The following is a 27,995-nucleotide window of genomic DNA, read 5'->3' as shown; positions in this document are numbered from 1 at the left end:
ATGTGCTTAACAATATTCGCCATCTTTCTCTGTTCCCTGTCATTCTGCTACACTCGTGCAGCGCACGACCAACTTTTTATCAGGTCGGCCCACCGCGAGGATGACCGTCCGCATGATCTAGTGCTCTCCACACCCAGCACTATAAGTAATTAGACGTACTGTCAAAGATAGACTATAATAATTACTTCGACCTATGGACGTCACAGTCCTTTGCAAAACATGCCAGAATAACAGCTTTAGTATGCGATACTGTACTAAGCTTTGACACCTAGCTCTTGGAGAATGAACTTCGTCAACACCACAATAATTAATACTAACCTGAACCTAAACCTAAGCTAGGTATGCTTTATCTTCCAAAGGCAAAAGACTTTAGCCAAATTGTGATTGTTATGCTCTTGGCTTACCTAGGTATATATTATATAGATAAAATAACAAAGAATAAATTTCTATTAAAATAAAATAAACTTTTGAATTTAATTAGACACCGAGTAAGTTACAATCTAATCATATCTTTTTAATCATTTTCAGGCTGCTGAAGCAATAGAAAGCGTCGCAGTTGCTGTAGTGAAAGGAGTATTTAGCTAGAATATTTTTTATTACATTATAGTCACTAGTCAATTATAAAAATTGGAATATATTTTTATCGAAGTTATCATTTATTTCACTACCTTTTATATAAAATGTATTACCAGTATTATTTATATCTATAATTGTTTTCAACGCTAATAATTTCTTAACACAAATAGCTATGACAGAACAAATATTATATTATCTATGTTATTCACAAATGGGGGATGATTGTATAATAATATCAACAAAGAGATTCAGGAAAATGAATAATTTTTTTTTTTTTTTTCAAAACAATGCTTTATTTTTCTATTCAGAATTTGAACCTTTATAAATACGTAATACATAGAGAATATTCTTATACTTACTTAAAATCTTACAAATAACATCAGAAACAGAAAGCATGCATATTTTATGACATTCCATCAACTTAAATTAACTTTTATAATACATCTAACTTATCACGGCGCAAATAAAAACTTGAATATCAAGTTTATAAAAACAGTACATAATAGAAAATTTTGATAAATGCAAAAATGTTTTCACTAAAAAGTATTAAAGATGAAGAAGCAAGGAATGATAATATATTGAGGATATCTAGCAAATTGTAAATATGGAAAATATATAACTATTAAATTAAAGTGGTGGGGTACGTAAAAATACTAAAACTACCAGTAAATAGCGAAATAAGCTGACACTTTTAAGTAATGTTAATGACATTACTTTCCTTTTCAGTTACATAATTATAATATTTGTACTTCACAATAAATATATTGTATTACTTATAACAACATATAATACTTGTTTATTTATTAACAATCTTTAGTAACAAGTTACTAAGAATCGTACATAAAAGGAAAACGGATCTTTCATTCCGTTACACGCAGTTTCGATAAAAAAAATAGCTTAAACATTAAAAGTAATGAGATTTTGTATTCAATGATAATATTATAAGGAGATCAAAACCAACGAATGAATTCTAATACTCATACATACATATTGTAAATGTGTACAAGAGTACGTCATAAAAGATATCTACTTGACTAGACCATTGGGCACGTTTATATTAATGTAATTATTGGAAATGTTTAGGGGCTTCTTATTATTCTCGTTAAAAGCAATGTAAGTCGGATTAGTTACTGCTCTGTTTTTCGCGTTTTTGTCTTTGACTTCGAAGACGTCATCTGATTCTTCTTCAATGCGAGGACACATGGGCATGTACGAGGATGAATTCCCGTCGTAGTCGGAGTCCGAACCGCTCCTCGCTGGAAGGTTGTTTAGGGATAACATCGGAGTCGATTCTGAACTGAGGCCATTTGCCTCGGTCATTCTAGGGTTCAATTTACGGGCGTCGAAATCAAATTTAGTGTCTTGAGCGCGTGGACTGAATATGCGTTGGTTCGCTGGGCTCATTTGTAAGTAGCCTTCGTCGTCTGTAAACACATCTCATATTACATTATCATATTATTATACGCGTGCAATATAAAACGAAAATCGTGCGTTGTCAACATACATTAACATATATTCTAGAAACGTTAGTAACATTAGGTAAAAATGTGCAAAAGATAAAAAGAAACACAATTTATTTAGGATTTATTTTGTTGAATTGTTAAATAATCACACGTTTCATACATTACTGTATTTGTTTGTATAAGAAGATAACTAGGTTTCTATAGTGTTTACATTCAACATACACGTTTTGTTGTTAGTTACATCAACCATGCCTTATACCATTTTATTACCGTATGAAAGAATCTGTTTCGCGTGATCAGACTGGCGTATTTTCCGTTTCGTCTGACAAAAGGAAAAATGCGTTTATATGATGAAATTGCTACCGAGGAATTTTGTTCAATAACAAGAACATGAATTCTAATAACATTAATACATCTACGACGAAACTCTGTTTAATAAAAGATTATCAACTTATCTTAATTCAACTAAAATGTTTTGTTCATTATTTACGTAATAGTGATCATATATTAACTTATATAATGTAAGTATCTACTTCTTGGAAACTGTTCAATTTTTTTCTAAAATGTTTAATAAAATTACTAGATACTAATAGTTTTGATAGTTTTATATTTTACAATAATATAACTCCAAAATGAATAGTTAAAAACTTAAAACTATGAGCTATGATTGGGAGATAGATTTCCAAATTTTTAAATATTGTGCAATCAACTACCGTAACATGTGACATACATGTGACATACATAGTTATTTAAAAGGTCTACTTTTGAATATCTACGAATAAATTTATAAGTAGGCACATACGTCGGACTAATTATTATAACCACATATTTTGTTTACTTCCTACTAAATAATATTTTTACTCGACATATTATGGCAACTAAGGCTTTAAGCAGCGATGCGAGGTCCCCTAGGCGCTTTTCATATGGCAAGGCCCATGATATTTATAGGAATATTTATATCTATTGTAGGTGAAGGGGAATTTATAAACATGATATCTACATATAAATAAACCTGAATACAAATTGAATGAATAATGTAATAAATATAGATAACTATATAGCATTCTGTAACGACACGAAAAATATAGGCAGTAGCTTTCAATCTTGTTTGGATATAAAAAATCCAAACCTTACTTGTATTCAAAAAAAATCATAACTTCTGTTATAATTTATAGTACAAAACATGGGATTTATTCAATAAATTAATATAATATGACACAGTGTTCAATCAATTGCTAATTCAAATACATTAACTAAAATTATAAACCAGATTTAAAATTCGTTTACATACATTTGATTCAAGAAAACTTACCATGCTGTAACTGCGTAGGCGTCGGTGGGAAGAACTGCGTAGTTTCGTTCACATAGTGATGAGGACTCGGCGTCACGAGGTTATTGAAATCAGGCGCCGACACCATAGCTAAATAGTCCTCTTGGCCCTCACACTTTGCGTTTAACTCCATGTATGCGGAGTTCAAGTCGACGTAATGCTGAAATTTTCCATAATCACGTAACGGTGCATTTAGATCAAACGAGCGAACGCTTATTCTAACCCTAACTTCTAACCCCACTATGTCAAGTTTTTTTAGTGTAAACAGGCGTAGAGCATTCTTTCGTTGTTCTTGGTGCTTTCGAAAAGATTCTATGCAATGTTCTATAAATAACACTGCATATTGTATACAAATTTTCTTTTACACTTTAGTGTACAGAAAATTTGATCACGAAAGAATGCTCTTGCTCTTGTTCTTGCTCTAGCTCTATGTTCGTTTGATGTAAATACACCGTTATATGCCATACATAATTAGTGTTCTTTTTTTTAATTTACATATTTAAGAATGTGTGTAATGTGTGTAATTATTAAGTACATATACAATATACATAAAAGGAAAATTTATTAGCGAAGCAAGATGTAAACAGTATTTAATAAGAGCCTGGCAACTTTGTTATTTAACGAAAATCGTAAAGAATTTACAGAATAATAACAACGTTGCTTATTAGATATACAATGAAGACTATTCAAAAAAGCGAAATCGGCCCTTAGTTACGCTATTCACAATGATCAAATAATTTTATAATTTAATATTGGAAACTGGTTTTCTTACAATAACGATTAGGTAAGTAAAGTCACTAAATCTAAAACTGTTACTAAATACTATTATGTGTGTGTTACTAAATAAATTTGGAAGTATTGTTTATTTAAAAGGTTTATCCCAAGAGCACATGTTAATCTTCCAATTTACTCCATGTTCGCTATACCCCAGGCCAATATAGTGTAGTATAGAGGAGCGTTTAATATTTAAATCACTTTAAGGCAAGTGCTGGTCTGAACACCCTATGATACTGTTATCTTGCTCGTTTGTTGAATACAAATACACATACACATACACGAGTTTAGATAGTTAGATACCCAATCAATAGTTACAAATTATTATAAAAATAAAACTGTATTAATACTAGGATAAATTAATTATATAGCTGATGAATATATAAGTATTCCAAATTTATAAATTTAAAAAAGGGAATAAATACCTAGATTTTTATAATATTATTTAATCAATGCAAAGAGTAAATTCCCACAAGCAGTCTATTAATGTTAATTTATGCAGAATACGTAATATTATTGTATTAACTATATAATATTTAAAGCTGTTAACATAATTCATTATTACTTTTGGTATACTCAGATTGAGTGGTTATATATTTAAGAACTAGCTTCCGCCCGCGACTCCGTCCTCGCGGATGTCGGTCTTCGCGTGGATGGTTTATTTCTCCATTTTGAGTAACTCTGACAATGACATCTTATAAATATCTATTGAACCCAAATACAGCTAGGCCTATAATAATACGCAACGTGTGTTCGCGGTTCTACAGAACAACGTCTATGGATAAAATTGAAAAATTAAGATTAATTTTTTCCAGGATAAAAAGTATCCTATTTTACGCCCAGGATAATAAGGTATAATTATACCAAGTTTCATCGAACCACCACCTGGTAATTATTTTTTCAATATTTTCAATGTACAGAATTGACCCTTCTACAGATTTATTATATGTATAGATATGTATAGATAATTATAAGAAGTTGTTCAATTCGTTATATTTTTTGGTATAAAAAGAGTGTTTATTTTACGAATAACTATAATTATAAGAAGCTATTTTCTTACATTTCGAACATTGTCTTCTAAGAAGGATCCGAGTATTTCTTGTAGTTGTGAAAAGGAGGGCCTGGCGGTGGGCTTCTGTTCCCAGCACTTCAGCATGACGTCATAGAGCCTGTCGTCCGCGTAAGTCGGCTTCTCCAAACGATGCCTAGATTAAATTATCATTAAATATTGTATTGTTTTTGTTATACATGAAAAATAATTTTGGTGTTGTATTCGTTCTATATCTTCAGGCTATTTAGTCTACAAATAGTCAAAGTTTTTTGAAACTCCTTAAATTTTAATTGAGAGAAAAAATATTTAATGTAGGGTACGTAAAAAAACTTGTAAAAAGACTCTCCACAAAAAGAGAACTAACTACTAAAACTAACTAACTTACTAAAACAATTAATTTAATTTGATAATACGTTTACCTGTATTTAAATCACATACTTAATAAGTAAGGAAACCAAACTGAAAGATTTTTTAAACAATATTATGACGATGACAATATTTACCCCTCTAAAAGCCATTTCAGCAAGTTAGTCGGACTGATGTTGGGATACGGCGTTTTAGCCAACGAAAAAAGCTCCCACAGCACGATACCAAAAGACCAAATATCCGATTGAGTAGAAAATATTCGGTCGGTCATACATTCTACTGCTAACCACTTCACTGGCAAAGGACTCTGAAAAATAAAATCAACCTTTAATTATGTAGCTATGTATTAAATAAATTGAAACGTTACAAATATTCCTAGCAATTTTTCTTTATAATCTATCCAATAAAAAGTAACAAAAGACTCAACAAGACAACATTAAATTTTATTGTAAATTTATTCAAGCTGTGAAAATTAAAATACCTACTTTTGGCGGGAAAGCCACGGCATTCCAAATTTCAAGAGAGTAGCGACATCTAGCGGCAGTGTTAATAACTACTAGACCGCGAAAAGGTTACATAGGCTTACAACGTGTTCAACATGGACCTTTATTGTAAATTGATTACAAAATATGTTTTGCGTTTCTGGTGAGGGCGCTGCTTTAAATAAAAAGCCACTGGTTGCAGTAAGTAAATGACTTTACTTCTCATTTCCTTTCTTAATGTGGTGTGAAATGCCATCAAATATTGTTGATTCATCGACAAGTCGTTAATCATTCAATAATGTCCATTGTCTACAGTCTAGTTTCTACGTTATGCAATAGAAATGAATAAATAACTTACGTTTTCCTTTTTCTGATATTCATCGTTCTTGTAAATACTTCTTGCTAATCCAAAATCGCAAATCTTTACGATATTGTCTTCAGCAAGCAATATATTTCTGGCTGCTAAATCTCCATGAAGCACCTGAAATTTAACATATTTGCACATAAAAAAAACTGTAAAACCTTTTTAGTCAAACCTATATTTACTTTTTTAAACAATCGAAATTTGGAAATTTTAATTCCCGATAAGTTGTTATCAATTAAAATTTCATACAACAGAGCATATTACCTTCCTGCTTGCAAGATATTCCATTCCTCTTGCAATTTGAAATCCCCAAGCTAATAGATCTCTTGAGGTTAGAGGTCTTGGATTTCGCCCTTCATAAAGGTAGTCACATTCGTAATTTGATCTCCATTCTGGTTGTACGTAACCAGTGTCGGATACTGTAAAAAGTATTTATTAATAGTTCATTCTATACATTTGTAGATAATAATTGCTACAGTGTGGCTACAGTGAATTGAATGCATGTCTAGTTAAAGTGCTTAGTGCTTACATAGATGAACTAAAAAGCTTATTACGTATTTTCTTATATTGTTACATTAGGGGAATTAACTATTGAAGCAAGCTAAAACTTGAACTGCTCTTGATTATTTGGAAACGTAAATTAGAAAACCGATATTCTATTGAATGTTGTAAGGAATTATCCAAAACTGTATATACATATAGAAAGTGCATTATAAATTGCTGTTATAAACGATATTATTTTCAGGTAAACATATTTAACAATTAGTGCATAATAACGTCGTGAAAAGCCAAGAAGAGTGTTTTAGAGACATCGACATCACATAAAAGTAAATATACCTTTTATAAACTCCACGTGTGGAATTTGATTTGCATTTGCATTATCTGATAAAATACAAAACAAATGTTGTATGATTATATACGGTTTAAGACATTTATTTCTCAAAAAAGATTACATTTGAATCACTTACAGAGAAATAATAATAAAAATTATAAACATGTTTGCTCGCTTATCGTTGTACGTAGTAAGTAGTTTGTTAACACAAATAGAATCACGCAATTGAATACAGCAAGAAATAACAAAAAAATGGGCGGTAATTTTTATAAACATAATTTCAGACTACCCCAACGACATTCTAAAGATATAAGGCTTGTGTTCTAGGTAAAGATATGCTATTTTCATGAGATGAACGTACAATTATATTATGCTTAACCTTTTGACCGCCAGAGCAAAAACGCATCGCCGTGCCCTCCACGCCAAGCCACAAATTCAATGAGATAACCTTGAAAATAGTAGGGAGTCCAAAATGTTATCGATAAACATAATAATTCACGTCTGAATATTTGAATAAACAGCTTATAACACAAAAATAATATTTATTTAACCTCATCTCCTACTGTAAAAACTTAAGACCACATTTATAGCAAGTATCAACAAAAAAAATCAACCTTTTGAGATACAAAAATACATATAAAATTGCAACAAGTTACAGCACTATTCTCTATCAGTTACGCCCCATTGGCATGTATACATGCCAATGGCGCGGGCAACCATCCTTTTTTTTATAATCTCTCGCTTCTGATTAGGGATGTGTAGTTGTATATTATTATAACTTATCGAGTTTATTTATTAAGTTTATATGAACTATAGGTATTATTGTGGAGTGTTTATTTGTAAATATCAAAACAACTATTACCTTTAAATAAAGGGAATTGCATTAAAACTACTTACATATTTATTTTCCAATCATTTAGTTTAATACTTGAGTTATTACAAATACTAATGATATGTAGGTACCTGTTTAGGTCAATTACCATATTTGATATGACATAGCGACAATTTGTATCATAAGAATATTCTAATAAAGGCACTGATTAGACTTATTAGGTAATAAATTTTGAAAACTGCTAAATAGGTAAGTACCTACAGATTTTTAGAGATATTTATACATTTTGGACCTAAGCGAATTTTTATCATTACATGGACAATAAATATTATGCTAGAACGCATACATTGTGTTTGTGACGATAAAATAAAAAAAAAGTTGTGTGGTTTTATGAAACCACGGTAAAAGTGAAACTGTTCGAACGGTTCCGAACACTGCTTTGTGTAGCGCATGTCGCGTGCCAAGTAGGTATACCTACTCGGCAGCCGCGATACACGCGACATGCGTTACACAGACCAAAAAGTTTGAGACGATGTAATAAAAGTTTCACTTTAATAATAAAAAACCAACAATTGTATATAATCATTATGTTCATTAACAGCCTTGTATTTACCTACCTATCTATATAATTATTATGCTCATTAATAGCTACTCGATAAAATATTTTTACAACTTTCCGCACTTAACAACACGGCACGCGCTTACGACGTCACCAGTCCGACATCTATTCATGTCAATGGCGCAGAAGGGATTGCATATCGATACTGTGCTAGGGATGCGCATGATTGGCAAAAAGGAAAATATTCAAATCAACAATATCCACAATATAGACAATATGGTATTATACCAAAGAATGTAGTATTTACCTTTTTTCTCAGTGACTAAGCTTATATATTTTTTTGTAGCTATTACAAAAATTAAGCGAATTAGAGTAATTTCGCTGAAATTTTAATGAAGTTACTTGAATATTACACTACATCACTAGTAGGCACGTATACATGTCATTGGCGCGAGAGAACATGCTTTTTTAGCCATTAATTAAGTTATTTTTTGTCATCAAATATTTGAATAACTACTTGGCAATTTTGTTTACTGTGTACAATTATGTAATAACTGGGGATTCAGTTCATAAACTGTATAAATAAAACACGTAAAAGTAAAGGTTTAATATGTTTATTTTGTATTTATCTATGATCTGTTTCTTGGCATGTATAGGTGTCGTTGGCGCACAGGGCACGATTGCGCATGACATCTATAGATGTCATTGGCGTTCAAAAGGTTAATGCATGAGATGTAATTATTATAGGTTACATAAAGTATTGAATCTACGTAAGATATGAAAGATGTATCTATAAAGATTAAATAGGTACTTCAAAGGCTTATATTCAACCGACTGTTTTAAAATAGTGTTGTCATTACTGGAATACTATGAATTATGATATCACTATCACTACATATTATCAATAACAGTCTGTCTGTTCGAGATAAACTTACAATCTAATGAACCGATTTTCATCCCGTTTTAACAAATGAAAAGCGTAAGTAGTTCTTTAGGTAGGTTTATATTGTTATATTATTAATATATGACAAATAATGTGTTAAAAACCGAAGCGCGAAAGCCTGCTTTGTTTCATTTAACACATGATCTGTCTAATAATACTAGAGGAAGCCACGTGATAATAATAATTATTCAGTTTTAGAGCATTACTTTTATATGCTCTCCTAGTCTCGATTCACTTACGGTCACTGCAGTAGTGTTCACAGATGAAGTTGCGTGGGTTAGCTTATTTCAAGCTAGATAATCAATTGAAATGTAAATCGTTTTTATCTAGGCTTATCTTTCATAAATAAATATTTTCTTTGCTTTTCAATGATTTACCTAGAAATATAGATGTAATAACTAGATACATAACAAAGTTAATTTACCTTTTCTCTCAGATCTATTTGTATTTGCAGAATTGATAAACGTGTGATCTGTTACTTGAGTATTATTCGAGCTGAAATAATCTGAATGCATCCTGAAAAAAAAGAATGACTTCATAAAATTTTACATAATATGTTACACCAATACGATAAATAAGCATAAATGTATCCGTCTATTTATTATTAATATATATATATATATATATATATATATATATATATATATATACACCACTATTTTTTAATCAGTACATAAAATTTTACAGGGTGTTAAGTACCTTTAACCAATCATATTTGTGTAAGAAATAATTAAAAACACTAACAAACAGAAATGTCCCAAAATTGTCCACATAAATATGTAAAAATTGTTAAACCTATTCTTAGTCAATGACCCACACTAGGTATTGTGTTGTAATTTTCTAGCGTACGATTTCGAATAGGTCCGCTGGACAGCTCCATTGATAAATTCCGGCAAACTCGCGTCGAAGCTCGCCATCCTTCACCCCGCCACCCCCTTTCCCTCTGTGGCCTGCGCCCGCGTCGCCGTTCGCAGTTCGCAGTTCGCACCCAACGCCGAACGCGTTGCGACAACGGACAAACAGTGCCTAATTGTTAGCGGAAGTGAAAACTTGCTTTTTTTCGTCGCGTTTGTTTACGTTTTTCCTGGTACAATATCATATCAATTTATATCACGGGATTATGTACTTATGCTTCGTGCGTTCTTTTTGAGTGGAGAAAATGCGAGTGCAGCAGTACGTATGTACAGATAAGTACCCGAGTCCCGAACGCTCGATCGCCAAATGTACGAACCGTCGCGGTCGTGGTAAATGCTTACCAGCAGGCGTTGTCACAAAATGCTAACGTGTTGCGGTTCATGAATTTCTCACAGCGGAGTTTGGAAGTCAGTGGATCGGTCGAGGCGGGCCTGCTGCTTGGCCTCCTCGCTCACCTGATCTCACACCCTTGGACCTCTTTTTGTGGAGTGAAATTAAGTGAACAAAAGTTAGCCGGTTAGTGTCGAACAATAATTAAAACAGCGCATATTGGATGAAGTGAAAAGACAAAAAAACATACCTACTTACTTCTCTCGTTAAAAAACAATTTAATAAAACGTGCACGTCTGTGTATTGATAACGGTGGTGGACATTTTGAAGGACAATTTTATTATTGAAATACTTGTAAGGTTAGTTAAGATAATTGTAAATACCAGCTGATTCTAACTTCACACGCCAAAATCGTTTTTTCTTTCAATACAGATTAGGTATTGTAAAAACAGCTGATTCTAATTTCTTAAACACGCCAAAATCGTTTTTTCTTTCAATACAGAGTAGGTATTGTAAAAAACAGCTGGTTCTAACTTCTTAAACACGCCAAAATCGTTTTTTCGTTCAATACAGATTAGGTACTTATTGTAAAAAACAGCTGATTCTAACTTCTTAATTTATACGTCAAAATTCGATTTTGATATTGTTTGTTTTGTAATTGCATACCTACGTACCTATTTAATTTATTGTAAAAAAGTAATTATTCCGGTCCTAAGCCCGGATGAAGTATGAAGGGGAGATTTGAATTTAGGAAATTAAAATAAATAAAGTTAGTAACTACATCTCTTGTTTCATTTTATTGCCCAAGGTTAGGTAATACTATCAATGAATAAGTGAATGAACTCTGCAATGTGTCTATGATTTTAGTTAGACTTTCTTAAATAAACAAATGATTATATCTTTGCTATCTATCGATATTATGTAATTCTAACATCATGATCACAATAATAAAGTATTCGCTAACATGTCCTTAAAGTTTTTGTACTGATTTAAAAATAGTGGTGTATATATATATTATATATTGGTTAGATTTTGTTATGTACTAAATAATTTTACATTTATCCTTTAAAGTAAATATAGTTATTTAAAATATACGCCTATAGTATTAAAGATTTCTATTTATAGGATATTACGGGTTAATTTAATAATGCCAAAGCATGTGTGCCACATGGAGTCCGGTATTATAGACCCAATGCTCTATATCGCATATTGCGAAGACTTTAATTTAAAAATACAACGTACAAATTATACGAATCATTTACATAAGCTGTGTTAAAAATGCTAAAATAACTTCAAGGATAACTGTTAGTATAGTTTTGTGCACAGAACATATAAGTTTTGTGACCACACTTTTATATAAATTAATGTCACTTCTTAGTTGTCTTCGTATATTTATTTTTTTGGAAACAAAGCTAAATATGCGAATTTGTACGTTTTTCTTTGTGAAAGCCACTTTAAAATATCTTACCCGCTGCTGCCACTGCTGCAGGAAAAAGCTCTGTTCACTTTTCCAAGGTTTTTCTCTTTATTATCTGTCAGCTGATCAATGAATACCTCGCGATGCCGTAACATGTAATTGTGAATATTGCCGAATTTGCAGTACTCAACAATTACAATCAACTCTCCTGTAATGGAATAGTTTGTGTTGCAATTATTTAATATAAGAAAACTTACATTCACTATTTTGTACTTAACGACATAAATGATAAAATACATTAAAATATAACTACAGAATAAATGAACTTGTTCACAAATCTGTAAGTTATAAGTTAGTTCACAAATCTGTAAGTGTAAGTTATAAGTTATGCTAACTTTTTTAACTTGTTCCTTGAAATGCTCTCTGTCAATTTTGTTCTATATTAAGGATAAACAATTCAAATTTTAAATTTATTATTTAAATTTCAAAACAATTTCTTACTTTTCCCCGCATTCTTCGTGCACGCTCCCAATAAGTTGACAATATTGACATGTTTCCCTAAATGCACCATAATCTTCAATTCTGAAGCCAGTGCTTTGATGTACATGTTATCAGCTGTTTTCTTTACCATTTTCACAGCAACTGTAGTCGTTTCTTCAGCGTTTACAATGCCTCTTGCTTCGGCTTTGTATACAACACCGAATGCTCCTGCTCCTAATTGTTTACCTATGTGAGAAAAAATAAATAATTGTACAAGAAACTTAAAATAAATACATTAGGTAACATGAATCATTTAAATATTATTTGAGATTTCAATGAAAGATTTTATATTGCAAGGCCAACGAGACGAGATAAAAAGTGTAAACATTTCTGACCGTTCACTGAGTTTTTGTATCATAACATTGCACTCTCATGTAAATAATTTTGTGTTATTATCAAATTTTACTTAATAACATCATTTGAAATCCTTTAAAAATTCAAATAGATTATCCATGTTAATCAAAACTTAACAATAATATAATGATAAATAGTTTTAATTTTTGTCTGCTTACTCTTTGATCAAATTCCATTATCTAGAATACTTATTACACTTAATAATTTTCACTGCTCATAAAAATAAATAAACAAAATTACCTAGCACAAGTTTATCTGGCGGAAATTCGAATCTGTCATCGTATGGTAATAGTTCGGCTTGCTCGTCGATGCCTAAATCTGGATTTAGCGACTTCGGAACACCCTCTTTAAAGTACAGAAGTCCAGCGTCCGCTAATTCCTTCCTGAACTGTTTCTCTTTTTGTATTCTCCAAGTGAGATATACAATTAACAGGACTAGTATAAATACAATAGCGCAGGTAACACTTAGAATGGTATACGTGGTTTTGTATGTCGCTTTATCTGAAAATAATAAACTAAGATTATTATTAGAGAGTCGACGGATTGTTCTATTTCTATTATATATTTTTGGGTAAAACATGTTAATTCTAATATAAATATCTTATTTTTTGGCGGTACTTTGATAGTACTAGCTGGTTGGCAGACGCTAAGGAATTAATCCACCTACCCTCAATTATTTGTAAATATTCCTTATAAGCACAAAGTTCACAAATTGTCAATAGTTCTGTTTCATGCAAAAATAGGCCATATATTATTAAAGTTTAAAAGTTTGATGCCATATTTTGTAGTGCACAAATAGTATCGATCATTATATAAAATATTACAAAATCACCTTTGAAATACACATTGTATGTTTTTCTCATGGTCCGTCCACTACTTTCTGCGATACATTCGTATTTCCCCTTGTTATCGTCCACCCGTCCGTCTGTCTGCATAGTGGTCTCGATTTCGAGGGTCGAGTTAACCGTTGTATGGTTCAAATAATCAGTTTTTATAACAACATCAGTTGCGTTAATTAGAGGGACACCGTCCTGTAACAAATAGCTTTGTTTACTGTGCTAGTTATAGAGGGTGAAATAGTACGTATTTGTGCAATCAACACACTATTATTAGGCACGTGTGTGTATAACATATACACACGCACATACACGCCAACACGCACAGATACAAACATACACACACTAATAATAATCACAAATGTTTATATAAATTATGTAAACATTACCTTTTCCCAAAGTATTGTAGGTGGAGGAACAGCATCTGCTTGGCAGACTAGATACACTGGGTGGTATGGAATCACTTCTACGTCTTCTTCATCCAGTTTCGGAATATTTATCTCAGGTAAACGTTGTGCTAATACAAATAGATATTATTGAAGTTTACAAATATTATGAAAAGAAAAATATTTTTATGAAATCTTAACATTAACGTATGTACGTAAGTTTAATTTGAAAAAAATAGTTACCTGTGACACTTATAGAAATCGTAAATGTTTCGCTTGTTTCATTGTTTTTAAATCCAGCACATGTGTAGTTATCAGCTTGTTCTAAGGATATGCTGTCAAATATCAACTGTGCAACGTATGAGTACGGAGTTTCTTTCAATTTAACTAAAACAATCACATTATTAAGGTAAACTTAATAAAAATAAAATTGGCGTAAAACCCATTCTTTAAAATTAAACCAAAGATTACCATTATCAGCAATATCGTTTCCTTCACCGTCAAACCAAGTCACGTCTGTAAATTCGTACTTTGAAGCGTAGCAACTTATGACCACTCTATCATTCTCCGAGAACCATGTATTGTTTTCATTGGCAACACCAAATCCATTGTTTATTTCGTAAACAAGGAACTTTCGGGAAACAGATGTGTGATTTATAGTATTTGTGGCATAGCATGTTATGTTTCCAGATGAACGAACGGGAATTTGTAGTATCGACGATGTTTTGATGATCGAAACTGCGGTACTCTTAGCCTGGAATAAATAAATCAATAAATAATAAAAGATAAACCATCTAATAAGCTTTAACTAAAAGCCTGCTTCAGAGATAAACAGTACCTGTTTTTCTAAAATGTGTCTTTCTCCTTTGTCAGTTGTAAAATTCCAACTGATCGTTGGTCGAGGATATCCGATTGCATTGCATATTAAAGTAGCAATGGTGCCTGATAAAAACCTCTTACTGGAACTTAGATTAAACTCGATGCTAGGTGATGCTGAAAATTACAAGTCAAAAAATAAAACGCAAATTTAAAAAAATTGTAAGGATTAACATAAATGATACATATGTGATAGACAAAGTAGAAACACAGACCATTAATCACTCTTTTAGTCACCTATTGTTCATTGAATAGTAAGATAATAGTTTACCTTTTGGCCTTATATCGTAAGTAATATTACGTGTGTTGAACTGGTTTCTTGCGATTATCGTATAGTTTCCAGTATCGTTTATATTTAACGAATTAATTTGGAACACGACACCAGATGTATAGAAAATTAAAGAGTATTTTTCACCAGAGGGTAATTCCATACTACCATCTCTCACTCTGAAATCAAAATTAGTTATATTTGAATTTTCAAAGAAACTTCCTTATTCAAAATCTGTTCCTAAGTCGAACTGTTTATGAATCGCTGCTTCTTAACTGATTGTTGATATGGAGACCGAAGAAAAGGTAAAATTTATAAGTTATTTATAAAGACTAGAAGCTGTAAGTAAAGACGTACAAAGTTAATTAATCTGAAAAAATAAATTTCTTGTTGTTAAGGAAGACCGCATAAACATATTTAGTGATTGAACAATTGAATACGAATTTAGCTCATTGCAATGACTTGCACCTGAAACTGATTAGACTCACTTTCCTCATTACTCAGATGCATTATACCCGAAAAATTCATTGTTTCACCGAAGAATTAATACTGGTCAATATTTTAGCACATAACTGGAACCTTAGCATTGCGGTCATTTGCAAGGATCATTCATCATTTACGTATAGTCTACAATCGAACTGCTTTAGAGGTAAACTTTTTTATCCACAGTAACACGAAATCTATAACATTAAGTATCAAACTTGTTACTGAGAAAGATGATCAGAGAGAGGAACGTGTGGAACTGTGAGCACACCAAACTGCAGAACCTTAAGGTAATTAAAGAAGTTGGTTGAAAATATAATAATAGCAACGGTTATCTAAGCATAACTTACACAGAAAATTGTGCTGGAGGATAGGCTTCAACAAGCGTAAAGAGCCTCAACGGTGTGATGTTGGGATCCGTTGACACAATCTTTTTCATATTGAGCTTTTCTAGCTTTATGTAACCTTCCGTGCCTAAAACATGAATTTTACGATTAATATACAATATGTTTATGTAAATATTCAAATTCAAACAACATTTTTTCCAGACTTTATTTTGCAGAAAAATTAATATGAATAAAATATAACTACGAGTACCTATGTATAATGTTACAAACCATTGTACGTTTTTCTCGTTCTACTCGTCTTATTCCCATTTCTATTCTTCGATATACATTTATAATCACCAGCGTCTGTTTCAGTTGCATTGTAAACTGTTATATTATTGTATAAAATGCCCTGAGTTATTTCCCTTTCATTTGTTTCATGTAAAATATTCTGAAAAATACGTGTTTATTTTAAAACTTGCTGCTTATTCTTTTTAACAATTCTTAATAATAAATCAATGAATATAGTATTTAATAATTAAAATTGTATTTTCTTTAAACTTACGTTTGCATATGGATCTGGTGTTTGCCAAGTCAAGACAACAGCAGAGTTTGCTTGATAATCAACTGTACAGTTTATAGAAAATGTTTCTCCTCTTAGGAATAATTCGGAATCGCTTTTTATATTAGGTATTGGAGGTTCTATATTGTCGTCTAAAAATAAATAGAACATTACATATTAAATAACTGTAAAAAAATCATTTAACACACATTCTTGATTTTTTGCAAAATAAAAATAAAATGTAAACTAAATTTCTGTAACTGCGAATTAATAAATCTCAACTCTTAGTTTTTTGGAGACCAACATTTATATTAATATTGCTATTTAATTTAAGCTTATCACGTATTTTAATATATTATACGCACTGTCTTACTGACTTTTACACATTAAATTTTGCAGGCAAATCTAAGCCGATATTATCAATGAATTGAATGATTTGGTAAAATATGAATTATTTAATAAGTTTGTTGACTAGCGGTAAACTTTCCATGTTATTTTAAATAAACTACTTTCAATATCAAACACAAATAATAATATAAACTGAAATAGATATATAATGTTAGTACGTTAGTTGTTAACACAAAGTGATAAGAGTTGCACATAAATGGCGCTAAGCCACACACCATAATAAGAAGAAAATAGGAGATAGATAACAAGCAGCAAACTTTAGAAAACAAAAAGAACGATGCCAAAACAATCCCGAATGAAACCATCACACTGGGCTACCTTATGACATCAACATTTCAGCACTATCTACTTACTAGTAATATATTTCCTTAATGTTTGATTTCCGCGCTGTCCATCGCATATATAACCGGTTTCTTTCGCTTTCAATAAAAATCCAATTTTTGGGGAATACTTATTGAAATCGGCCGCCTTGTTATTCTGCTATTTTTATATTACCATTTAAACTTGTTTGTTAGTAAAATACATGGTTATGTTAATAGTTATGTTTTTCAATCGAAAGCATTTTTTAACTATTCTGAATAAACATCATCATTACAATTAACAATATTATAATAATCAATTCCTGTTTTGTTTTGTTATCATATTGAAAAACATAACCCAACGCATTCACCCCAATTTTATGACCTCTATTCATGAAACCGTATTTAATCTATGTTACCTACTTTAGATTTTTATACATCGAAATAATATAAAATTTATACACTCAAGTGAATTTTTATTATTGCTATAAAACGGGGGTGCACACCAAAGATAATAATTAAAGGAAGTAAGCATGTTGTCTAATCACCTACGTTTATTTACAAAAACATCTTTTGTTGCCTGTATATTTCGTCGCTTAAAGCCACAAGTGAAAATTGTAATCAGGTCTTCCAAAAATGTTAACAGATAACTATCGAGGGTGCACCCGATTTTCGGGTTACAACTATATTCCCCTTCTGCAAAGTCCTGAATATCAAGAAGGTTGTTATGAGTTGTCCAAGCAATAGTATTATTAAAACCACAGGTGGTAAGTAACATGCTTTATTAGAAGAAACATTTGCAGCTCAAAGCATTGATTTATTATTAAATGAGACAATGCATTTTCCTTAAATATTCATGCTTTATTAAGATATATGTAAAACATAGAAAACATTATCTCATTCATTGTCATTTCTTGGTTATTTTAATTTAATGCTGTTTAACATGCAAAGTTTGAAGCAATTTTACGCATTCCATTTTCATGTCTCTATTTATTAAGTTGTAGATACATGTAGCAAATCCTCTAACTAATGAGAGTATGTTTACAATGTATTATTTATTTAGGCATATAATATCATCGCATTCCTATATACATACCCCTATCAATGTAACGATAACATCTGGTGTTGTAGGTCTACATTCAATTACAACTTTTGAGTTGCCTTTAGGAATAACCACTTCTCTCATTGGCGCAAATATACTATCCGTACCTAAAATATATTCGAAGTTATTTCAAATCAAGTGTCTACTGTTTAATCACCAAATAATTTAATAGGATTTTTAATAAAACCTCACCATCCACGTATACATAAATGTAAGAGACTTGATCCGTGTTAGTAGGTTCTTCTCTCAAATCATTTAAAATTGTGTTAGGATCTAGATCTTTTTCGAAACAAGCATAGTAGCCGACTGCATACTGATCAACATTTATAAGATCGAGTATAGTCTGGTACACTTTGTTATCCCCCTCAATTACAGTCTTATTTCTTTGTACCATATAAAATGATTCAATCACTTCTTCGGGGATTTCTTGTTGTTTTATTTCGACAGGTTTGTCGGATTTACACGAAATAGTAAAGTTTTGTCCCTTTTGTAATATTATTTCTTTCTTTAAGGGAGTTATCACAGGACCATTGATTTGCTGAGCATCTGGAAAGCAGAACGGAATTCTTATCGTTTATTGACTTTTGAATTACTTCCATAGGTTTTCATAAACAGTAGTTTTCTACACAGGGAAACAAAAATGTAAGATGAATTAAAAAATCGACAGTGTATCGAATCATTATCTTTACTCATAGGTATTAGATACATATTATGATGACCTCATATTGAAAGAAGTTTATATAGCACATAGTGCTACCACGCCTCAGAATAATATAATGAAAGAAAATTAGCCTTTCATGGAAACTTCCTGTGGCTAATTTGTCAACGCTCACGTGCGTCACCTATCGAGTAGTTTATCATGTCGGGAAGACAAACAACGGTGGCCTTGGGAGGGAGAGCTCAGTGTTACACCGGAGCGAAGGGTGAATGTGATCAAGTAGACTTAGCTTATCAGCCTAATGGTAACACGAGACTAGCACCGTACAATGCGTATACGTAACTATCGAAAACATTTTTAATTAATTTGCGTCTGGGGTGTGACACAGGCGTGGTCAACATTGGGGAAATTAATCCTACCGGTAGGATAGCAAATGATCCGTGCGTCTGTTCACAATTGATTCGATCAAACTGTTCAATTCGGCAATTAAACAATTAGGATCCCGTTGTTATTTTTATTTATCTAATTAAGCTTCCGATTGATTTGGATAACGTAGATACAAATGTTTTCTATAATCACAGAAAAGAGATAACTGTTGATATATATTATGTGTGAGTATATTATGGGTAAAAGGATTCCCAAGTAATCCCATAATGAGAAATCGTCGGCTGAAGATAGATTTAGGTACATGATAAAATGACATAAAACGCTAGCTACAAAACCAAAAAATCAAGAATGCTTTGATAACTTCCCGAACAGAGTTTTAGAAAATTTAATTTAATTTTAATAATTTTGTTTTTAAGGACATTAGGGATACAGGCCAACAGGATGCCATACGCGTATGATAAATAGCGGTGGCATCCGGTAATACAACAAAGTTAATTATAACAATTTACATAATTTCTGTGAATTTCATAATTATTTTCCTTTAATTTTTATTTAATTATGCATTAAATACAGAGGAAAAAATCTTTCTAAACTGAGAAAGTCCAATTTACGTCTAGCAATTTATAATAACCGACGGGAATTTATTGGTCACTGGTGAACAACGTGAGGAAAATTGTAAATTGTAAAAATTTTACTGTTGTTTGTCAAACGCTTTGTTCATAACTCACTTTTTTTCTTAAAAATATTTTATATAGATACTGGATATACTGGAAATACATAATAAAGGACAGTATAGTTCTCGAATTTTTTTGTAAGTGCTTCTGTTTAAAGTTTAAACCTACTTTGTTTTAAATTGTTATCAACCGTTTAATTTACATGAGGATTATTTGAGCCCGCAGTTTTCTTTGCGTTGTTTCAGTGCAAAAATTAAATTCTGTAATCATAATATTAGGTGAGTTGCAACATGAAAAAAAAGCCCAGATATTAATTTTAATAATTGATTGAAATTTGGAGTGAAATTAATAATTGTTTTTTAATTATAAATATATTATATCATATAGAATCATCTTAACTTCGATACTAAGAATGAGCAATGCGGACGAAATAAAATCGATCTCACAAAACGTACTAGGTACTATAAATAATAATTTTATTTATAGTCGCCGTAGTTTTATAATTCTCGACAATTATACATCACAGGTGGATGTAATAAAAACTGTAACTATGAAAAACATGCTATACTGTAATGATTGGAAGTGACCTTGTAGAGGTCGGTGCTTTGACGCTATTGCTTGTAACAGTCAAAACAAACGCATATTTTATTTACAATCATATTTCTTTAAAAGTTTTTTTGGTTTTTCGCATTAACTAATAACACATTGCAATGTTTTAGATGCGAAAGAATGTTTATCATAATTTGTTTTGAATGCATTTGCGCTGAATTTATGTGTTGTATGTATGTATGTATAGATCATAAAATATGTCTGAGTACCTATTATCGTTATTTGTTAGACGTAAGTTTACTTTGGAATTTATTTTAGGATCACTCTTATGTAAACTTACACAGATTGTTAACAACGACAATACCAGTAGGTGTAGGCTCTTTATTGAAATTTACATTAGTGTTTCTAATTTACCATTTTTCCGCCCGTATTCTCTCGCGCATATTTCAGAATAACGACAAAGTAATTTATTGGTATCATAATTTTTGATAAAAACAATCATTCATATCTATAATTAGATATTAATATTTTTAATATGAATATGAATATGAATATTTATTTTTGTATGAAAATAAAATCTAAAAAATTATCAAAAGTCGTAGAACAAATGTTGTTACTTATGATGTTAGCTATCTTGTCCTGCGAGGTTGCTGGTGTTTTACAAGTAACCCTGTATATTTTTTTTTTTGGTTTTTATGGCATTCAAATGCTTTATAAATATAAATTTATAAAGAATAGAAAAAATTCGATCACGAGGCGGGACTTGAACCCGCATCCTTCGCGCCATTCCGGGGCGGATGCCTAACCAACTCAGCCACTCGTGACCTCATCTTTAATCTAATATATAAAAATCAATGCCACTTTTCGTTGTAATTCCATAACTCGAGAACGGCTGAACCGATTTCGATAATTCTTTTTTTATTATATTCCTTGAAGTACGAGGATGGTTCTTATGTAGAGAAAACGTTAATATGTACCACGGGCGAAGCCGGGGCGGACCGCTAGTATATTATATAAATCTCGTGTCACAATGTTTGTCCTCAATGGACTCCTAAACCACTTAACCGATTATAATAAAATTCGCACACCATGTGCAGTTCGATCCAACTTGAGAGATAGGATAGTTTAAATCTCAAATCGTTTTAGAGAAAGCGGGCGAAGCCGCGGGCGGTAAGCTAGTTCTTTATAAGTTTATATGTCTACATATTATGTCCAGATTGGAACTTCCGGTATTTTCCCAGCAAGGAGTTTGTTTTTATAAGTTAACCTTTTCTCGGTCTCGTTAATGACACATCTTGAAGTAATATGTACCTTTCTCACTTCAACTATCTTCCATAATTTCGCTTTGTTTGTAGTAGATATGATTTTTTAGTTCTAAAATAATTAATATAGGTTTCTGTTTTAAAATTGATGTTTAAATAATATAAATGATGCTTTTTATTGGTGAAGGTTTCACAATCCACACGCCATAGACATAATCAATAGAACCCAGCATGCAACCATACACTTTAAATTCTGAATGAAAACTATAAATATTCTCAATGGATTTGGATATAGATTTAATTATATTTTATTCTATGAATCAGTGGCAAGACAGTAACAGTAAAGCGATGACGCATATCTTAGTCACGAGAAGACGGAGTCTGCAGAGTGTACAAAAATCCATATTCTTAATATTTTCTGACTCATTGTAGTATCACACGTGTACTATAATTTTATTGATTCGAGATCTTATTTTAGATATCATTTGTGTCTGAAAGTTTATTTGCAACTAGCTTCCGCCCGCGACTCCGTCCGCGCGGATGTCCGTCTTCGCGTGGATAGTTCATTTCTCCATTTTGAGTAACTCTGACAATGACATCTTACAAATAAAAAGAATCCACTGCGGGTAACGCAACGTGTGTTCGCGGTTCTATAGAACAACGTCTATGCATAAAACTGAAAAATTAAGATTTTTTTTTTTCTACGTATTTTTCCAGGATAAAAAGTATCCTATTTTACGCCCAGGATAATAAAGTATAATTATACCAAGTTTCATCGACATCGAACCGTTAGTTTTCACTTGATGTCTTCACATACAGACAGACAGACAGACAGACAAAAATTTTTTTAATCACATATTTGGGTTTGGTATCGATCCAGTAACACCCCCTGCTATTTATTTTTTCAATATTTTCAATGTAGATACAGAGTTGACATACTTCATACATACATACTTCTACAGATTTATTATATGTATGGTACCTATCTTGGTACCTATATAGAAGATGATTTTGGCTTAACTATGCTCGCTGCAATCATGCAGCTGCGCAGCTGATAAAATATATTCGAAAATTTAAAATATGATAAGCAGATATTCGAATAATTAATTAAAGAAATCTGAGATGACAATGATTTGATAACGATTAACGAAGTTTTATCATAACATAATTATTAATTATGTTTTATGATAATAAAACGATACGAAAAGAGGAAAATTCTCAAAGATTTGTTATTACAACCTACTGGATTTATCTATTTTCAAAAGTATTAAAAGACTTAATTATATATTAAGAGATTTTTATCTATCGTACATTTTAACCATAACTAATTTTACAGGATAAATATTAGTCTTAGGTACAGTGTTTATTACCTTATGTTAATTATACAAAGTAAGAAACAATTTATCAGAAATAGCATTTCTCATTTTTTGGTTATCGGTCAAAACAAAAGGTGGTAGGTATTATATTTGTTAGCACAATAGTACCTACCTACCTATTTATTATACGAATATACCTAGTTACAAACTAGTTAAATTTGCAACATTTTTACATTATTTAAATTAGCAAAGCGATTACCCATACAATTATAATATTCCTGGAAAGTGTACGCAGAGCAAGCATTAGGAACAATATTTAGTGAGCAAACTGAAATATCCCAGACATGTTATTGCAATAAAATTTGGCGCCTCAAATGTGACATCAGTATAGATAGAAAGCCACACATTCGAAATCATATAAATATTGACGTAGTTACTACTATTTAGTCTGTGGTAATATGTAGATTGATGCTAAAGTCTAGCGAGTATCCGATAATTTAAATAAATTTATGTAAAACTGGTCGTACAACTGCTGCTTTATGTTGGTGTTTATTCACTGTTTGAGTGAACCGAGTTTAATCACGTACCTACTAAGTACTGTTACTAATTCTGTGAATGCCAAACAAATAGCCAATGGGTGTACCTAGGTGGTAGTAATAACTAATTAACTATGCTAGGAACTACATATTTCTTATTCTCTATTAGAATAGTATTACATTCCAATTTCTCTTATTGTTTGGTTAAACTTGAAACCTAAGGCAAGTGTATAAAAATTTATTTATTTATTTATTTATCATTATATCAAATTACCATTACAGGCTTAACCTAATGCGGTATTGACTTACACTAAAAACTTTACACAGAAACTAAACTAATAATAAAACAACTTAAACTAACAAACTAGATAGTAATTAATCTAAGGAATAAATTAACACGATAATAATTATACAATTAATAGCTAATTATTATCGTGTTAATTTATTCCTTAGATTATAGGTAAACCAGAATCTGATGGCAATTAGGGAAATCAAAATTTTGAGTGTGCAACCCTAGGGAAAATGGACTGAACGATCTTGATACTGCTTATTTTTTATTTTGTCCTCAATATCAATAGTCACATTACATAAGTGGACAATACTGTACTAAATAATGAGATATCCACTTAATATTATGTAGGTACATACTTACATGTATAATATACAATTATACATATTACTTTTATACAGGTAATACATATTATTATTTACACATACCTATATTTGTATATTCATTACCAGTATGCCATGTGAAAATATCGATATAATGATAATGTAGATCAAAACTGCTTATAATTTTTTATAAATAAAATAAAAATAAAATAAAACTATGTTTATTTTCATAAGTATTAACAGATAAACACATTATAAAATTGACTTGGACAGCTTGGACTTGACGAATAGCCGAATTGGAAACTCCTGTAATAAGTTTTCATAAAATTATATTCTAATCAACAAACAATATTATTATATTATTATTTACCTAGATATAATATTTTTTTTAATTTAAAGTATCAAAACGGGTAAGTCCAATTTACCAATAAAATCTTCAAAATTGAAAATTGTGATGTGTTTGACCCTTCTTCATCGAATGTTTTTCTATACACATTATAAACAACACCTCTTGCTTGTGATCGCAGCGGCTTTGTCGACATTTTCGAAGATTTTTTAGACAAAATCCTAAAAATTATTCATTTACTGCAAAAAAGACAAATAATTTGACAACCAATTTGATAGTTGTCAAATAAGTTGCCACATGAAAATCTTTGATTTCTTAAATATAAATATGCCATCAGATTCTGGTAGACCTAATTACTATCTAGTTTGTTAGTTTAAAATGATAATATTATCAGAACAAATAAATGATAAGTATTAAAATATTTGTTGTTTGTATTCTTATACGTGGGTACGTGGGTTACTAACTGCCTACTTATACCTACCTACCTAAATTACCTTGGTTTTTGAGTGAAAAACCACAAGGTAGGTAATTATTTGAAACGTAAATTAAATATTTCTGAAGTGATAGGTACCTATTTAAAACGGTCTAAGAAAATGGTAAAAGAAATAGATACTAGGTAGATGGGTACCTACCTAAGTAAGTATATTCTAATGAAAGGTTTCTTATTATATATTCAAATATTCCAGTATTTTCTGTAGGTAACAATTATTTGTTATTGTAAGTGAACAATGCTAAAACATTACTAACATTAACTAACGTAGTTATTAATTTATATTCAAACAAACAACACCTTATTAAGAATGTTTTTTTTAACAAATGTTTGGAGTCAGAACTAGTTATTGAGAAAAAAAATACCATAATAAATAACAATTCTAATAAAAATAAACAAACCTACCTACGCGGAATGCCTTCGTCATGTGAATAATATTGTAAACAAAAATACAAGGTGTTGTACCTATTCTCAACAGATTTGCCGACATGTTTAATGTATAGTGCGTCCATATTAATAGACGTTATAGGTACCTACTTGTGTTTAAGGGGAGGTGTCATAAGAAATAGGTAGGTATACCTAGGTGCATAGGTATTCATTATTCAATGGTATCCCCACTTACAAATAACTGGCTTTAAAATCTATACTGATTCATTCGAACAAGATGCCATTAGTTTCTATTTAGTTATAAAAAGAAGATTAAATTACAGAATCCGTGCTTTTTAGGAAGTTAGTTCACAAGTGGAAGACAATAGTATGCAAACCTGAATACGCCAAAGTTGTCAAACATAGTAAAAGAATCCCACGCGCTGCTATTAGCCGCGAGCGAAACATTTTGGATAATATTTACTATTCACTATCAATTAAAAACTAATTCTCCAGAACACTATTCATTGTAGACTCCATACGCCGTGATTTAATCAAGCGTTCTATTTTAAACGTTCCATCCAATATAGCGCTGCCCAAGAGCAAATAGCTCAGTCTCAATCACAGTCGATGTAAACACTTCGAAACTTTGTACACTGAGTCACAAAATTAAATACGCGTTGCAACAATCGGAAATGTTCAATCATTTTGTCTCATTTCACATCTTGATGCTATATATGGTCACTGGTTTCACTAGATTTGGGAGTAAGCATATGCTTTGACGTAGTAATTAGGTCACTGTTAAAGTTTACAACGGTACGACACGTGATGGTTTACAAGGCAATGACAATAACGCGTCCGATTCGCGGCATCCAGTGTGGCGGAATGTCGACGCAATCGCGCTTACACTCGTGGCGCGCCCGCGACCTCGCCGCGACGGACGGTCAAACCAAGATAATGCCCATAGTAGAAGCACCATACAGAGAACATAATCACCAGCCATATTGTAGATACTATCGAACAGCTGTAGATATGTAAATACAGACAAATGACCGCTACATAGAAGTTTGTTAAAAAACTGTTATTAATATGATGGTACGTGTTCCTTTCCCAAATAATGATCAAAGATTTTAAATTAACATAGGTAACTTCTCAATTTAGCATAACTTGATATAACATCTAGTCAATTATTGATGAAACAACAGATATTAATTAAATACCTATCCTTCTATAGATACTGTCGTAATCCAATAAAATCTGTAGAAGATGATTGAAGTTCTCCAAATATTAATAAATAATCATAAGACTCCATAAATTTCTCCCTTTGTCCATAAACAGATGAAGACACAACTTGGAACTATAACATGAACTGTTGTTTTTTTTATTAATAATTCTTGTCAAACTCTAGGAAATTATATATTATCAGATAGAGCAATGTAAGCCCTATATCCCGAAATCTATGCATTTATGCGGTGTAAGACCACTGCGAGTCTACCAGTAATAGCTTAGTCATAATTTTTATGAAAGTAAACATTAACATTTAGGTGCACCGTAGAATGTTATCAAACAATCACTGCGTCATCAATTATTAAGTCCAAATAGTAATAATTACACAAATTATTGAAGTCTTTACATTCCATATCAAGTGTTCCTATTACATGTTCGTATGTGATACATTAAAAATATGGTAAAATAACGATGAATTAGTTCTGGCAGCAACATGCTCACAGCACGTTTTTGATCACAATTCGTGCAACATTGCATTTACTGACACCAAGAAGCTTATAACTGGCACTCAAATATAGTTAAATCAAACAAAAGCCAGTCAAAAAGTGTCATATTTTGATCGATGAGGGTATCATGTTTGTTGCTATGAATTTATATTGTGCACTGCAGAACGCCCACCAACAGAAGAGTCGAATTCGCCATGATAGTTTTGATAACGCCCCGTATCCATCATGATTCATGACACACATTGTCATACTCGTAGGATAATAGATTATGTACTGTCGAAGCCTGGCTTATGTTACTTTACCTATTTTGTTACAATCCTGCAATAAATGAAAGATCTTCCCAAAAAAACAATTGAACATGGCTTCTACTGCAAATGAAAAATCGTTAACAC

The 27,995-nt window shown here is 31.3% G+C and overlaps 1 protein-coding gene across 6 annotated transcripts; it reads right to left on the bottom strand.

Moving 5' to 3' along the window:
• Positions 1-850: 850 nt before the first annotated feature.
• LOC123691574 (vascular endothelial growth factor receptor 1) lies at positions 851-26,766 on the bottom strand. Of its 6 annotated transcripts, XM_045636017.1 has the most exons (25): positions 26,269-26,766; positions 18,867-19,220; positions 18,669-18,781; positions 18,125-18,278; positions 16,869-17,017; positions 16,595-16,754; positions 16,328-16,451; positions 15,498-15,673; positions 15,189-15,343; positions 14,822-15,104; positions 14,594-14,737; positions 14,354-14,481; positions 13,961-14,159; positions 13,369-13,629; positions 12,736-12,960; positions 12,286-12,442; positions 9,997-10,088; positions 7,244-7,288; positions 6,671-6,825; positions 6,401-6,523; positions 5,698-5,867; positions 5,204-5,348; positions 3,352-3,529; positions 2,310-2,361; positions 1,867-2,000 (listed from the first exon to the last, which is right to left on the bottom strand). In XM_045636017.1, exons 1-24 carry the CDS (start codon positions 26,336-26,338, stop codon positions 2,336-2,338), a joined length of 3,786 nt encoding a protein of 1,261 aa, XP_045491973.1. In that variant the 5' UTR covers positions 26,339-26,766; the 3' UTR covers positions 1,867-2,000; positions 2,310-2,335. The 6 variants fall into 6 exon arrangements, with proteins under 6 accessions (XP_045491968.1, XP_045491969.1, XP_045491970.1 ...); XM_045636012.1 differs by lacking the exon at positions 2,310-2,361 and having other exon boundaries at positions 851-2,000; positions 26,269-26,765; XM_045636013.1 differs by lacking the exons at positions 2,310-2,361; positions 18,125-18,278 and adding an exon at positions 17,627-17,753 and having other exon boundaries at positions 851-2,000; positions 26,269-26,765.
• Between the last annotated feature and the right edge of the window lie 1,229 nt (positions 26,767-27,995).

Source organism: Colias croceus, chromosome 5 (assembly GCF_905220415.1).
Source record: "Colias croceus chromosome 5, ilColCroc2.1".
NCBI classification, from domain to species: domain Eukaryota; kingdom Metazoa; phylum Arthropoda; class Insecta; order Lepidoptera; family Pieridae; genus Colias; species Colias croceus.
This window is presented reverse-complemented; position numbering and strand designations above follow the sequence as displayed.